At 33.3% G+C, this 14,770-nt stretch overlaps 1 protein-coding gene across 2 annotated transcripts in view; it reads right to left on the bottom strand.

Moving 5' to 3' along the window:
• The window catches only part of LOC114336013 (serine palmitoyltransferase 2-like), a 49,560-nt gene that overhangs the window by 21,976 nt on the left and 12,814 nt on the right, over positions 1-14,770 (bottom strand). For both annotated transcript variants that reach the window (XM_028286323.2, XM_028286317.2), the window contains exons 2-3: positions 11,329-11,657; positions 2,440-2,804 (exon numbers count right to left, since the gene is read on the bottom strand). In XM_028286323.2, the coding sequence (XP_028142124.2) occupies positions 2,440-2,804; positions 11,329-11,657 (694 nt within the window). The remainder of the gene's footprint in view (positions 1-2,439; positions 2,805-11,328; positions 11,658-14,770) is intronic.

Raw genomic sequence — 14,770 nt, 5'->3', positions numbered from 1 at the left:
CATCTTAAGAACTTCAACATCCATGTGTGACGACAAATTATCTCCTATCAAAGCTTTTCTTCCTTCTAAACGTCGTGCATGGGGTAAAAAGCAAGTTGTGAACCAGTCTCTAAAAGTTACGCCATCTATCCATCCACTTTGAGTACGATTATACCTCGTCCCTTGGTTGCAGCATGGTTTATCGCAGCAAGGTAAACCACGCGGTCCATTTTCCTTTCACGTATCATACAGGTGAATGCTTTTATAAATGACGTAGGGAGGGAGAAGAGTTCCCTCTGCAGCAGCACATACCATAATAGTGGTACAACTTTTGGAGTGATTCATCACTTTTTCGGGGTACTTAATGCCCCTTTTGTATATGCAACGTTTTTTCCCTGGATCGTCTCACAAATTAGATTCGTCTTAGTTGAAAATGTTGGAACTGGGCAAATCTTTAATTACTGGCTCCAAGTTATTATAAAACTCTTCTAGTGTAACTCTTGAAACAGCAGCTCTAGCACGTTTAATATTTGTTGTTAGTCGTTGCCCAAACGAATCCTTATGCCTATTAAGTAGGCTGTATGCCCAGTCAATACCAGGCAGATTATTTTGAAATATAGCCACGTTTTTTCCTTGTTGATCCAAATACCATTTTGCCATCATTCGTAGGTCCTGAATAGATAAAGGAAAGCCCCAGTCAGCACATTTAGCGGCTGCTTTTAAAATTGCTACCTCCTCTCCTTTGGTGAAAATAGTAGGACGTCCGGGGGTGCCAATATGTTTTCCTTTATATCTGTTATACAGGGTACCAAAGGGAATTTTATATTGTCTTGATGCTTCTCTAATAGATAGTGTACCTTCAACTACCCGTTCAATGGCTCTTTCTAAATTTGCTGGAGGGTAATCAGCGTAACTTCTGCTGCCAAGTAATCTTTTATGCTTACGGGGCATTTTCCTGCAAGAAAGAATACGTTTAAATAATATTTATTTGATTAATATTTTCATCTGTTCGAAAAAACGATTATACGGATCGTCTGGGGTAACATTGATCACAATGTTGCCCATTGTATTGATCAATGTTTCCCCCAGTAATTTCACGCCGTACTCTTAATCACTCCCATAACCTGCTTACGTTATTTTCAGTGAGATTCATGATCAAAGTACTTCTAATCACTACATGAAAGAATACGTTGTATAAACAATATACTTACCGTGATATGTACGAAGTTTTTCACTTAACAAAATTGATGTTAAACTCAATACTCCAAAAAAATGCTTGTACTTCTAGCACACGCGTGTGTATCGGTATCGAATGGTCATAAATACTAAAAAATAACAGTAACATTGCTGCCGACTAGGCAAAATTCGGTTATCGGCAGTGGCTAAGCGCACACGCCTGAGGCATATAATTAATTTTTAAAGTTTTGATCAAAATAACCCCCGAGTTCAAAGTATCCCCAATCTACGGTATATGTATTTCAAAAATCTATCAAATAATACCAAACACGACTTCCTACGGAGACCCCATTTTTTTTCCAGATTTGGATTACTTACGTAAAAATAAGTAAGTAACTTTTATTCGAGACATTTTTTCGAATTATGGATAGATGGCGCTATAATCTAAAAAAATTCACCAATTAAATTAAAAATAGAAAGTCCCCACTAAAATGGAAAAATTTACTCAACGTTTTTTGGTTTTAGGGCCTACTCTTCACAACCCAATAGGTTCCCATAACGCTCGAGTGACTGCACATTTAGCATACTTTGCTTCCCTACCATAATAGTCTGGGCAGATTATCGGAAATAGGCCATTTTTGGGAAAAGATATTTACCAGCATTTTTATTGCTGGAATCGAATCTTATGATTGTATAATATATGTTAATAATATAGGTAAGCAAAGTCCACTTATAGTGTGCTATTTCTTTTATAAACAAATTAGCGCTCCAAAAACGTGTTATTTTTTCAATTGTTGCTCTGTAGCTCCGAAGATTTTAACTTTACACCAAAAACACCCAAATAAAAATTCACTATATAATTTAATTCTGTATAGAGATATTTTTCCCGATTAGCTTCGACAAAAATTTTCCTCGGAAAGTCCGGGTGTTCCCAAGAAAATCTTTTATTGTATGCTCCTTGGTTTCCAATGTTATTTTTTGTCGATGGTAACATGGTTGAAATTTTCCTGACGGTGTAAATTATAGTCTCTATTTTGTTTTTCTTTAGAACCCTGCTGATTTTGTTTGTCGTTCCCCTTATTGGTCAGGATAGTTTTTCTAATTTTTTTATTCCTTTTCTGGATCTCCAAATATCGGATCATATACTACTACATAATGAAACATACCTAATCCCAACTAATTTTTCGAAAATCAATCAAAAATAATTTTAATTTATTTTTAATTAATTAAAAACACAAATCATATAACGTCATTCCTACTATTTTTTTAATGAAGCTTACTTACCATTGTGTTTAAATATCTTTACTGTTGCTTTTGATAGTTTAAAACCAAATACCACACTGGCATGATTTTGTTGATCACTCAGTACCAAACATTCAGATGACACAAATGTGGGTATAGTTAACGCATTCGTGGCATATCCCATTCCGAATATAACGGAATCTTCTACTCCCAAATATTCTGCCAAGAGTTTTTCCACCTCATCGTGCAACGCACATGTCCCATACTGCAATCTAGTACTTCCAGTACTAATGCCATATTGGTATATAGATTTGATTGCATTTTCTGCACAAGGCCCAGAGTTTTCGGCGAATCCTAAGTAGTTGTAGGAGCCCAAATTTAAACATTTGTACTCGGCACCTACTGCTCTGTAAAAATAAAAATAAATATATCTATGTAATATTTATATGTAGTTAATTATACAGTATGATGCAAATTTATGGAATAAAGTTATTATTTAAACGACATGTTAATAATACAAACCGACGTCACAGGACACCTAATTTAAAAGGTCTCCTAATCGGCATTGCAATGATGCAATTATTTGAATATTTATTTATACAGGGTTAACCAAAACTGTTGGTATATTAGTACAATATAACTGTTTAGTAAAATACAATCAAATTATGAGAGATGTTGAAATTGACGACCTTCAGCAGTTATGCAATGAGAAAGACGGACACTAAATTCTTTCCTAAGGTTTAGATCACTTCAGGAGTTATTGGGGCAATTTCCATTCTGATGCGCTCCTTCAACTCATCTACATTATTCAGTCGACTTTGAAACACTTAGAATTCAAATATCTCATAAAAAGACTAACGAAATCAAATCTGGAGACCTTGGTGGCCATTCGATAGTTCCCCACCTATTCACCTACCTGAGAAAATTTTCTTCTTCTTTAAGTACCGTGCCCAAATTTTTAGGCGTGGGTAGCTTCCATAACAATTTGCCGATATCGTTCTCGATCTTGTGCGGCATGTAACAATTGATCTGCTGATAAGCCAGTCCATTGACGAAGGTTTCGGAGCCATGAATATTTCTTTCGACTAATTCCTCTTTTTCCGTCGATCTTTCCATTGAGTATTAACTGCAGCATCCTGTATCTGCTACCTCTCATTATATGCCCCAGATATTCAAGTTTTCTCTTTTTTATCATCTTCATTAAGTCACCTTCGCCTTGGCCTACTCTGTTTAAAACTTCTCTGTTTGAAATGCGTTGAACCCAAGATATTCTGAGCATTCTACGATACGACCACATCTCAAAGGCTTCTAATTTGTTCATCATGTTAACCTTCATGATCCAGGTTTCACATCGATACAGTAATACAGGATACACATAACATTTTAGGAACTTGATTCTTAGTTGTAAATTCAGCTGAGAGTTGCTCAGAATAGATCTAAGTTTCATAAATGCTCCTCTTGCAATTTCTATACCTTATTTACCTGAGAAAATTTTATTAAGCTAATTGTGTACCTCAACGCCGTAGCGTCGAACAGCCCTATCCTGTAACACAGCACATAATTTATAACACACCACAAATCATTTCCATGTAGAAGTAGATTATTCAGCTTTGGCATCAAATTATCATCATTAAAGGCCGGATTATAAGCATGACAGAAAGGTCAAAATAAGCACTTATATAAGCAAAGTTTTTATGAAATAAGCAAGGTTCAAGAAAAAAAATCTGTAAGTAAACATGGATAATAATGATATAAATGTGAATAAACGACATTAACATTAAATTACATTTATTTTTAATTATCGAATTATTAACAATAACTAAAAAATTACAAAAATGTTAAACTATCATATAATAAATAAATCGAAAAATAATTAACATATTAATATCTATATTTTTTATTCGTGGCCATTAGCATAAAAATAATTAACAATAATATGTTTTTTTAAATTATCTTGTAAAAAGCTATGTCTTCTATCTGTATACATATATTTATACGTAGAAGATGTTCTTTCAACATCTACAAATGTGATTGGTGCGTATTTAAATTTATACAAATGTATCGGATGTAAAAAGTATTTTACAGCAATATAATAAATTTGGGCTGTATGCAGACAAATATTAGTTTATTACATCGACAAGTATAACGATGGGTTTTCCCGTTTATAATTCTTATGGTTTATTGAATTATTGGAGTTATATAGTAATGGTAGTATGGAGTATACTTCATAGAATTTTGCTTAAGACAGGAAGTACGTACAATATATTATATGAAATGAAATTTAACTATAGTTTATCATAAGAAGTAAAATAGACAAAGATAAGCAACATATCTTTAAAATAAGCATTTTGACTAAAAATCATAATTATAAGCAAAAAAGCAAAAAAAAGCAAAATGCTTATAATCCGGACTTTAATCATCATCAATCAGCCCTGAGTTGCCCATTGTTGAACATTGGTCACAATTCTTTTGAGGTCGTCGGTCCATCGCGTTTGTGATCTTCCTCGGTTTCGCTTTTCTTCCCGTGGTCTCCACTCAAGCAATTTTTTGGTCCAGCTGTCGTCTTTTATTCTTGCAACATAATATCTGCCACTCCGGTTTGTCTACGAACTTCCTCGTTTCTTACTCTATTTCTTAAGCTTATTCGAAGAATTGATCTTTCCATCTTTCGTTGTGTCTTTTTAAATTTTTCAGTTGATGTTTTTGTGAGCTAAGGTTTCTGCTCCGTATGTGAGAACTGTTAGAACGCACTGGTTAAAATCTTTCCTTTTTAAATGGATTGGTATTGTGGATTGGTATATTTATTTGGGAAGACATACATAACAGATCTGTTTGAGAATAATAGACAAGAACCGGAAGAAATCGACAGCGAAACGGGACCAGAGATCATAATGGAGGAAATCGAACAAGCAATACGAAACGCAAAAAACGGAAAAACTGTAGGTCCAGACGAAATACCTGCGGAATTACTGAAATGTCTAGACGATGAAACTCTACCGGTACTACTGGATCTGTTTAATGAAGTATATAAAACCGGAAAAATCCCTCAGGAATGATTGGTGTCCACCTTTGTAACAATACCAAAAACAATATATGCCAAAGATTGTTCGGACTATAGGACAATATCATTAATAAGCCATACCTTCAAAATATTTCTAAAAGTGTTTCATTGAAGATTATGAAAACTAGAATATGATATGGATGATACCCAATTTGGGTTCCGCAAAGGACTTGGAACAAGAGAGGCATTGTTTGCGTTTAATGTCCTCTCGCAAAGATGCTGAGATATGACCCTGGATATTTATTCCTGTTTCATCAACTTAGAAAAAGCGTTCGACAGGGAACGACATGAAAAACTAATAGAATTATTGAAAAACAGAGATATAGATAGACGAGAGTTACGAATTATCATCAATCTGTATTGGGATCAAAAGGCCAATATAAAGATAGAAGAACAAGAATCCGAGAATATTGATATATAAAGAGAGGAGTAAGACAGGATTGGTTCTGTCGCCGCTACTATTTAACCTGTACAGTGAAGCCATATTTCAGGAAGCGATAGCGGAGCTAAGTGATGGAATCTCTATAAACGGAAGATTAGTAAATAACATAAGATTCGCTGATGACACCGTTATAATGGCAGACACCCTGGAATCGCTACAAGAATTGCTAAATAGAATTAACGATTATTGCATTCGATGCGGACTAAAAATAAACAAAAAAAACTAAATTTATTATTGTCTCAAAAACAGAACATGGAAATGAAAGGTTTTAATGATAGAGCAAACCCAAATAGAAAAAGTTAAGACATATAAATATCTGGGAACCTGGGTTGATGACAAAAACGACCAAAGCAAAGAAATATATATATAGTAACTAAGAAATGAGAAGACTCTCATTTCTTAGTTGCCTGTCACCTCTTGTAACATAATGACCTAATTGTTACCTACTGACCCACTTACCACGTGTGGGAGTCATATGTTGCCCTAGGGCCGTAGCCATAGAAATTTTATTTATCCTTTGGATTTTGCTATGTTGGCATCAATATAAGACTTTTAGTCTGCTTTTGAAAGGCTTTGACCTTTGTTTTTTTGGTTGGCTCACCATGTTACTGTAACACCGATGATGCTCTTGTTACAGAGATAAAACGTTTTGTTTGTATGTTTCTAGCCCTATAGGGGCTTTTTAAACTAATATACCTTTTACTAAGCCAAAATTTTTATTAAATTTTACTTGAAATAGATTATAATTTTTATTTCTGTAGTATTTACACTTTTATTTTCCTTACTTGTGTAAAATGCGTTTTTTACATAAATTAAGATATCTCTCAAACAGTTAAGGAATTGTCATTACTTAGTATATATCGATCGTCATCAAATAAGCATCTACCAAGTGGCAGCAGGTAAAATGTGTTTTACTCGAGTAAAGCTTGAAATTTGAACTATTTAAATTATAACGAGCGATCCACAATTATTGGGATCAAAGCTATCCGTCTAAAGGCCGCGTCCCACCATCAAATAATTTGATCAAACTTGACAGTTAGTGACACAAAGTGACAGTTAGTGACGTCACATCCTGAGTGTTCATTGTGGATAATGATGAAAAATTTTAATTTTAAATAAAGTACAAACAAGTTAGACAACTCAATACAAAGAATTTGATCAAATTAGACTGATAGTGAGAGCACAGATTTTTAGAATTTCAAAAAAACTGCAATTGTGACGTCACTTTGACGTACTTCCTCAAATACGTCAAGTTTGCTCAAACTGTTTGATCAAATTATTTGATGATGAGACGCGGCCTTAAGATCCGTGCAAAAAATTACGTATGTCTTGTTTTAATCTGAAAGTCCGCCGGAGTGTGACGTCACGAGTAACTGCGGCTATATTCAGTGTTGTTATGATCACTTTTCCAAAAAAGATTAAAGATTGAAAACATGTTGAAAAGATACCCAATCTCAAGACCATTTAATTCGTATAAAGTTAAAATTGTACTTCCTCTTCTACTTTTTATGTTTAATTATAGTGTTTTTTAAGTTAACGTAAGTACACTGACAAGTATCTGTCAAAGTTGACGTAAACTGGAAAGTATATCTGAATTAATAATAGACATGCACTGTATAGCTATCTCTGTCGTTCAGAGCCACCTATGGTGACAATAATTTTGGATCATACGTTATTTCGGACTTACTATCGGATATAACCGATACCTCCCTAGTACTTCGCACTTTACACGGGTAATCCTAGAATTACCCGTTTACAGTTGAGTCCGCGAGTCTTTACCCGTGCGTCATCATTTAAAGCATACGAAATAAGTCGGAAATCTATTTCACGCAACAACAACTGACAAAAAGTGGCTACTCTTCCGATTACGAGTTTTATTATAAAATTTGACGTTATCAAATATATAGAATGTAAAATGTAAGTTTTGCTTCAAAATTTTTGTGCAGAATTACAGCTACATTTGAAGTAGCTTAATAAATTCGTTTATTATTATTGATTAATAAATAAATAAACAATTTATAAAAAAATTCAATAACATATTTTATTTTTGTTATTTTATTCACTTTGACGGAAATCTAAACACAATCATTCCTTTACTGTGTGAATGACGTTACCTTTGTATGTTTCAAATATTAATTGCCTAATTACCTTAAAATTTCAAAGCCCAATATAAAATTAGTTGTGAAAACAACTGTTTGTATAATATAAAGAAACTTCAAAACGCAAAAATTCGACAAAAACCGCAAAAAATTCAACTGACTGACAGCCACAAAAGTAAACAAAGCAGAAACGTCAAACAAATTGTACTTAAATTGTACTTAAATGAATTAGCTAAAAATGGGTGCCCAACACCCATATCCCTTACAACCCTTCTTTATAAACCGCAGTTGGTTCTTATTAAACTTTTAATACATTTTTTGAATATACACAAAATTAAGTTATGAGGAAAGTAAAATATTGAAAATAAATTAATAACATAAATGAATATATTATAAATAATTTGAAAAATATGTCAAAAGTACACGTGAAAATATAATTCGTATAACCGAATAATATAATCTTTTGTTTCTATATAAACATTCTGTAATCACCTGGGTCTTTCACTATACCTATCTGAGGCAACAACATAAGATTGTGTAATGGTCAGGTGTTGCCCTGTATAAGAGAAGTTTGTGCCTTTGTTGTATTTATTCCATGCCAACTCAAAATTGCCTGTAAATAAGATATAGAAGAATAAGATTGTGTAATGGTCGGCAGTTACCCCTGAGAGAAAAAAGTTTGTGTCTTGTTATATTTGTCCCATGCCAACTCAAAATTGCCAGTAAACTCAAAAAAAATTAGAAGAATAAGATTGTGTAATGGTCGGCAGTTGCTCCTGAGAGCAAAGTTTGTGTCTTTGTTGAATTTGTCCCATGCCAACTCAAAATTGCAGTTAATGGTCGGCAGTTACCCCTGAGAGAAAAAAGTTTGTGTCTTGTTATATTTGTCCCATGCCAACTCAAAATTGCCAGTAAACTCAAAAAAAAAAAGTAGAACGATAAGATTGTGTAATGGTCGGCAGTTGCTCCTGAGAGCAAAGTTTGTGTCTTTGTTGAATTTGTCCCATGCCAACTCAAAATTGCCAGTAAACTAAAAAAGAAGTAGAAGAATAAGATTGTGTAGTAGTCGACAGTTGCCCTCGAGAGAAAAAAGTTTAATGTCGTTGAAAAAAAAAGTTAAGTTTTGTATTTGTCCCGTGCCAACTCAAAATTTCTATTAAATCAAAGAAGAAAAAGAAGATTGTGTATTGATATACAGTTGCCCCCTTAGACAAGGAAAGAGAGGTTGCCCCTAGCGTGAAATTTTTTTTATCTTGTCATGTTTGTCCCACACTAACCAAAATTACTAGTTAACTAAAGAAGAAGAAGAAAAAGATGATGAAGAAGAAGAAACAAATTGTACAATGTACTAACTCCAAATTGTAAGTGAATAAGGGATTTTTCCCTTGTTCCGAGACGATGAGCTGGCCAAATACCCAAGTAGGTGGAGGCCAATAAACTGAAGAAGAAGAAGAATTGTACTTAAAATATGAAAACATACCGAATCGTCTTTTTTGTACCTATCACTTTTCAATGCACTGAGTCTAGATGGTTCATAAAAATAACATGTGTTTTTACTTAATAACAAACGGCAGCTGGTTTGTCATGAGTTTCATACGTGGAAGAGAATGATGCTAGATAAAAAGTATTTGTTTTATCTCGCCAGGTATTAATGACGCACGGGTAAAGACTCGCGGACTCAACTGTACCTAACTTGACCTGTAACGTATATAGGGTGAGGCAGATAACTGGCCTATTAGAAATATCTCGAGAACTAAAAGCAACAGAATAATGAAATTTTTACTGAAGGGGCTTTGAAGGATGATCTATTAAATGAAAATATTTTCATCTCTTTGCAACTTCCGGTTATACCGGTTATACCGGAAATTGCTTATAACTTCGTTTTTTTAAATAGGACAACCTGTATATTTTTACATTTTTGGATTCTCCTCAATATCTTCTTTCTTAAAATATCAGGTATTGTAATATTTTACAGGGTATTTTAAAAGATATTTACGTTTTTTTATTAATTTCGTAGCAATATTCACACCCTGAAGAATTGTAATAGTTTGATATTAAAAACTCTGCTTACGTTCAAGTGATTTTTAATATAGTCTATTATTGTTAAGAATCATTGGTATAGCTAATTTTGAAATTTTAGTATACAGGGTTAGCCGAATCTCGAAATGGATATTTTCTGAGTTTTCTTAAATGAAACACCCTGTATTTTAGTATTGTAATGAAATGATATTTCATGGTACTTTTTTATTTTATAAGTATTCCCTATACCTAATTGCTTTAATTTGTGAGTTATTGGTGATTCAAACTAAACATTAATTGCAACAAAAAATACGTAAAATTTTATTAGGTTGGCCGTGAAAAAGCTCAATCACAAATAATTTTTCAGAAATAAATACATATTAATCCAAACTGATCCTTAAAATTACCAATAATGGTTTAGCTATCACAACACCTACGTAGTTAAGATTGTTGGTGCGATTAACAATTAAGCACAAATTAAAGCAGTTAGGTATAGGCAATGCTTAAGAAATAAAAAAGTACCATAAAATGTCATTTCATTACAATACTAAAATACAGGGTGTTCCATTTAAGAAAACTCAGAAAATACTCATTCCGAGTTTCAACCAACCCTGTAAACTAAAATTAAAAATTTAGCTATACTAATGATTCTTAACAATAGTAGACTATATTTAAAGTCATTTGAACGCAAGTAGAGTTTTAGATGTCAAACTACTACAATTCTACAGGGTGTGAATGTTGCTACGAAATTAATAAAAAAACGTAATTATCTTTTAAAATGCCCTGTATAACATTACACAACCTCATATTTTAAGAAAGAAGACATCGAAGAAAATCCAAAAAGTAAAAATATACAGGATGTCCCATTTAAAAAAACGAAGTTATAGCAACTTCCGGTATAACCGGAAGTAGCAAATAGATGAAAATATTTTCATTAAACAGATGACTCTTCAAAACCCCTTAATTCAAATTTTCATGATTCTGTTGCCTTTAGTTCTCGAGATATTTCTAATAGGCCCTTTATTTGCCTCACTCTATATACATTGTAAATCATGATTTAGGAGTGCTCCTCGTAACATTCAACATATCTTGGTTGGTTTTTTTCTAGTGCATATTTATTGTGATTGTAGTATAGATATTTGTTATATTTGTTGTTATTTAAATACAAAGAATCCGCTAAAATATTTAAAATATTGCAATAAGAGGTTGTATAATTTTACATGCTGTATTGAGATATCTTAAGACTTATGTAGCAGTTTTTAAAGACCTAGGAAAATGAAAATTTGTATAATATAGTTCATGTAACCTACCGATACTGTGAGTTTGTGGTAAACACTCGCTCTCTAAAAGTCAGTTCAGGTCCTGCGATACTACATATGGTCCTCTGAATGCAGTCTTTAAATCGGTAAACTACGTATTTTAAATAAAACGGCGAGTAGCTATCAAGAATGCTTTCGTAACCTGTTCTATTTTTTTCTTCTACTACTTTTGAAGGAAACAGAAATTCGTTTAAAAATCCTATTGCTATAAGAATGTAGTACCCAATCCGTGCTAGAAGTACTGTAAGACATGTAGGAGCTTCGAATTCGACTTCCGATGTTGTTGCTTTTTTCCGTCTTGTGTTAATATATTCATTTTCCTACAAAACAAAAAATTAGAATAGTTTAGTTACCACTATATCAATACTAGACGATTTTTAAGATTTTTAAGTCATATAAGATTTGCCGATGTCATAGTATCTACTTATAAGTAATAATACAGAGGAACTAATCTACAGTTGAGTCCGCGAATCTTTACCCGTGCGTCATAATTTAAAGCATACGAAATAAGTCGATGATAAGTCGGGGATTGAAATTTACTAAACGCAACAGCAAATCTCTAAATATTTAACGTATAGAGCGCGAATATTACCTCGCCCAATTAACTAACATCGATTTTAGGAATGTGCAGCGTAAGAATAAGTACCCAAGTCCACTTACTTATTCTCAATTTTTATGTAGAGAACGATTTGCGAAGTAGATATCCAAACGTCAAAATAAATGTATTTTCAATAAAAATTGTGTTGAATAATTCCCACAAAAAAGTAGATGGTGCCACAAGAAAATAGTTTCAGAACCATGGTCTGAGAGTATATAAAGCATCTCTGGAAATCCTCTTCTGCTCGATTTAAATTTGACTTGCTTTTTTATATTACGGCAGTACATACTTAATTATAGTGTATAATATATTATAAATATTTTTCGATATATACAGAAATTCAAAAAATAACCATTATGATAGAAAACTACTACCAAAACACTATTTGAGTCAAAAGCAGAACCATCACTAGGTAAAAGCGAAGAACACCGAAAAATAGCAAGAAATGTCTGATCTGAAGATATACCCGATATAACAGACGACGAAATAAGAAACGCAATGAGCGCAATGCAGAATAAAAGAGCTCCAGGTGAAGACGGAATAGTATTGGAGATGATATAGTATGGAGGACAACACATCGTAAAATGCTAAAAATTATATTTAACAAATATATAGAAATATATGTGAAGTACGCACAGCTTGGTTAAACGCTCTTATAATACTCATTTTTAAAAAGGGAAATAAATATAAATTAGAAAACAATAGACCCATTAGCCCCTTATCAGTCTTGCAGAGGCGTGCGGTCCATGGAAGCGGCGGAAGCGCCGCTTCCCTATTTATTCGTCGATATAAGAAAATATATTATTAATTAATATTTAATAATAAAATTTTTTCCCTAATCCAAATAATCTACATATTACCTAGCCAATAGGCATTGAAAAATATTAAAAATTAATCGCGTACGAACGAACTCAATATGCACACAATTCAACTATTTGGTCCACTCCTGGCAGAAGCGCATCTCAAAATCGCCGCTTGTCATGCAGTTGTCCCTTTTAAAATTGGTCAGGGTTCAATGACCGCACCCACTAGTCGCGCGAATTTTGGTATGCCATGGAAGCGCTCGTCGTATCGCCTTCCCGAAAGTGAGATGCTCCGACTGTTACTGCTGCTAAGGGGTGCTTAGGTATTACATACATTCGCTTAAAGAATATTTCGATCTTTTATTTGACATTTTACAGAAATCAAATGGTATTGCATTTTGTATAAGACAAATTGATGACTTTATTAATACGATAATTAAAAAAACGAGAGCAGTTTAAAAATATTTGGGATAAAACTGAACATATGGGGTTTGAACATGAAAGAAAAATAATGAAGATTGATAATTTCGGAGACAGAGAGACAGAGAAAACAGAGGAAACAAAGAGACCTTTTGATAATATTCTACAACAAATGAATTCTAGCTTTCAAAATTTTAACGATTTAAAATTTGTAGAATTATATATAATCTTAATATTTCTAATTATAATTCATCCAAATTTCCCACAGAGGAATTTATGTCATTACGATTAAATAATGAAAATTTTTTGATATCCCAGCTTTGCATTCTCAGTTAAGTATCATTTATGAAACAACTGACATGAATGATAAAGAAATACCCAGAAATCTGGGATTTCTTTATAACTACTGGTTTAAACAAGTCGCTGTGTGAAGTGGTCAAGTTGTGTGAATTAGTACTACTAACTATCCCAGCCACAAGTGCATCAGTTGAACGAAGTTTTGCAGTATTAAGATGTATTAAAAGTTTCAAATTAAGAGTTTAAAAGAAATTCAACAAGCGAAGAAAGTTAGCCCTATTATCCATTAAAAAAGACTGCATTCAACAATTATCAGAAGTTGATAGGAGAATAGACCTCGAGTATAAATAAGTGTCATTTTAGCGAAAGTTGTGTGTTGTGGAAAATGCCTCGGAGTATATTTTTTTTTTAAATATGATTCTTCTTTAGAAAACCAAGCCCGGCGCGAGGACTCAAGGCCCGAGCTAGCAATACAGATCAATGATAGGTCACTAGTCACTAGAAATAGCGGGAATAGAGTGCCTCACGCATTCACGCGTCACGGATTTAGTGTGTGAGTCCTTGTACGCAGGACGTCTCACATAATTAAGTACATACTTTGCTGATAGAGAGCCCCTGCGCATCAGAGTGTTATCAGGTGGAAAGTTGCTCGACCCTCGACCCTTAAGAAAATATTTTTATATCCTTATTGAATCGCTTCCCCTTTCGAAAAAGTCACCGCACGCCACTGCAGTCTTGTATAAGCTGTTTGTAAAGATAATTACATTGCGTGTAACAACTAAACTGTATAGTTAGCAGCCTCGGGAACAGGCAGGATTCAGAAAAGGTTATAGCACCATGTACCATTTACAAGTAATAAGAAAACTAATCGAAAAATCCAACGAATACAACATAACACTCTGGATAGCTATGGTAGATTAGGAGAAGGCATTTGACTCAATAGAAATTTGGGCAATCCTTAATGCCTTAAGCAACAACTTAAGCAACAATAGAGTTGATGACCGATATTCAAAAATCATTACGTATATAATATGACAATGCAACATCGCAAATAAAAACAGAAGGAAAACAGAAAAGATAAAACTGCAAAGGGGGGTTAGACAAGGAGATTCTATCTCACCCAAACTATTTACCTTAGCTCTAAAAGATATGTTTCGAACTTTAGAATAAGCAAATAAAAGAGTGACGATAGACGGCGAAAACCTAAACCATCTGAGATTTGCCGATGATGTTACGCTAATAGCAAAAGACAGAGAAGAATTGCAGGAAATGCTATTGGACCTAAATACCAAATCAAAAAACATAGGATTAAAAA

Source organism: Diabrotica virgifera, chromosome 1 (assembly GCF_917563875.1).
Source record: "Diabrotica virgifera virgifera chromosome 1, PGI_DIABVI_V3a".
NCBI classification, from domain to species: Eukaryota; Metazoa; Arthropoda; class Insecta; order Coleoptera; family Chrysomelidae; genus Diabrotica; species Diabrotica virgifera.
Note: the sequence above shows the minus strand (reverse complement) of the source record. Positions and strands in the feature narration are given on the sequence as shown.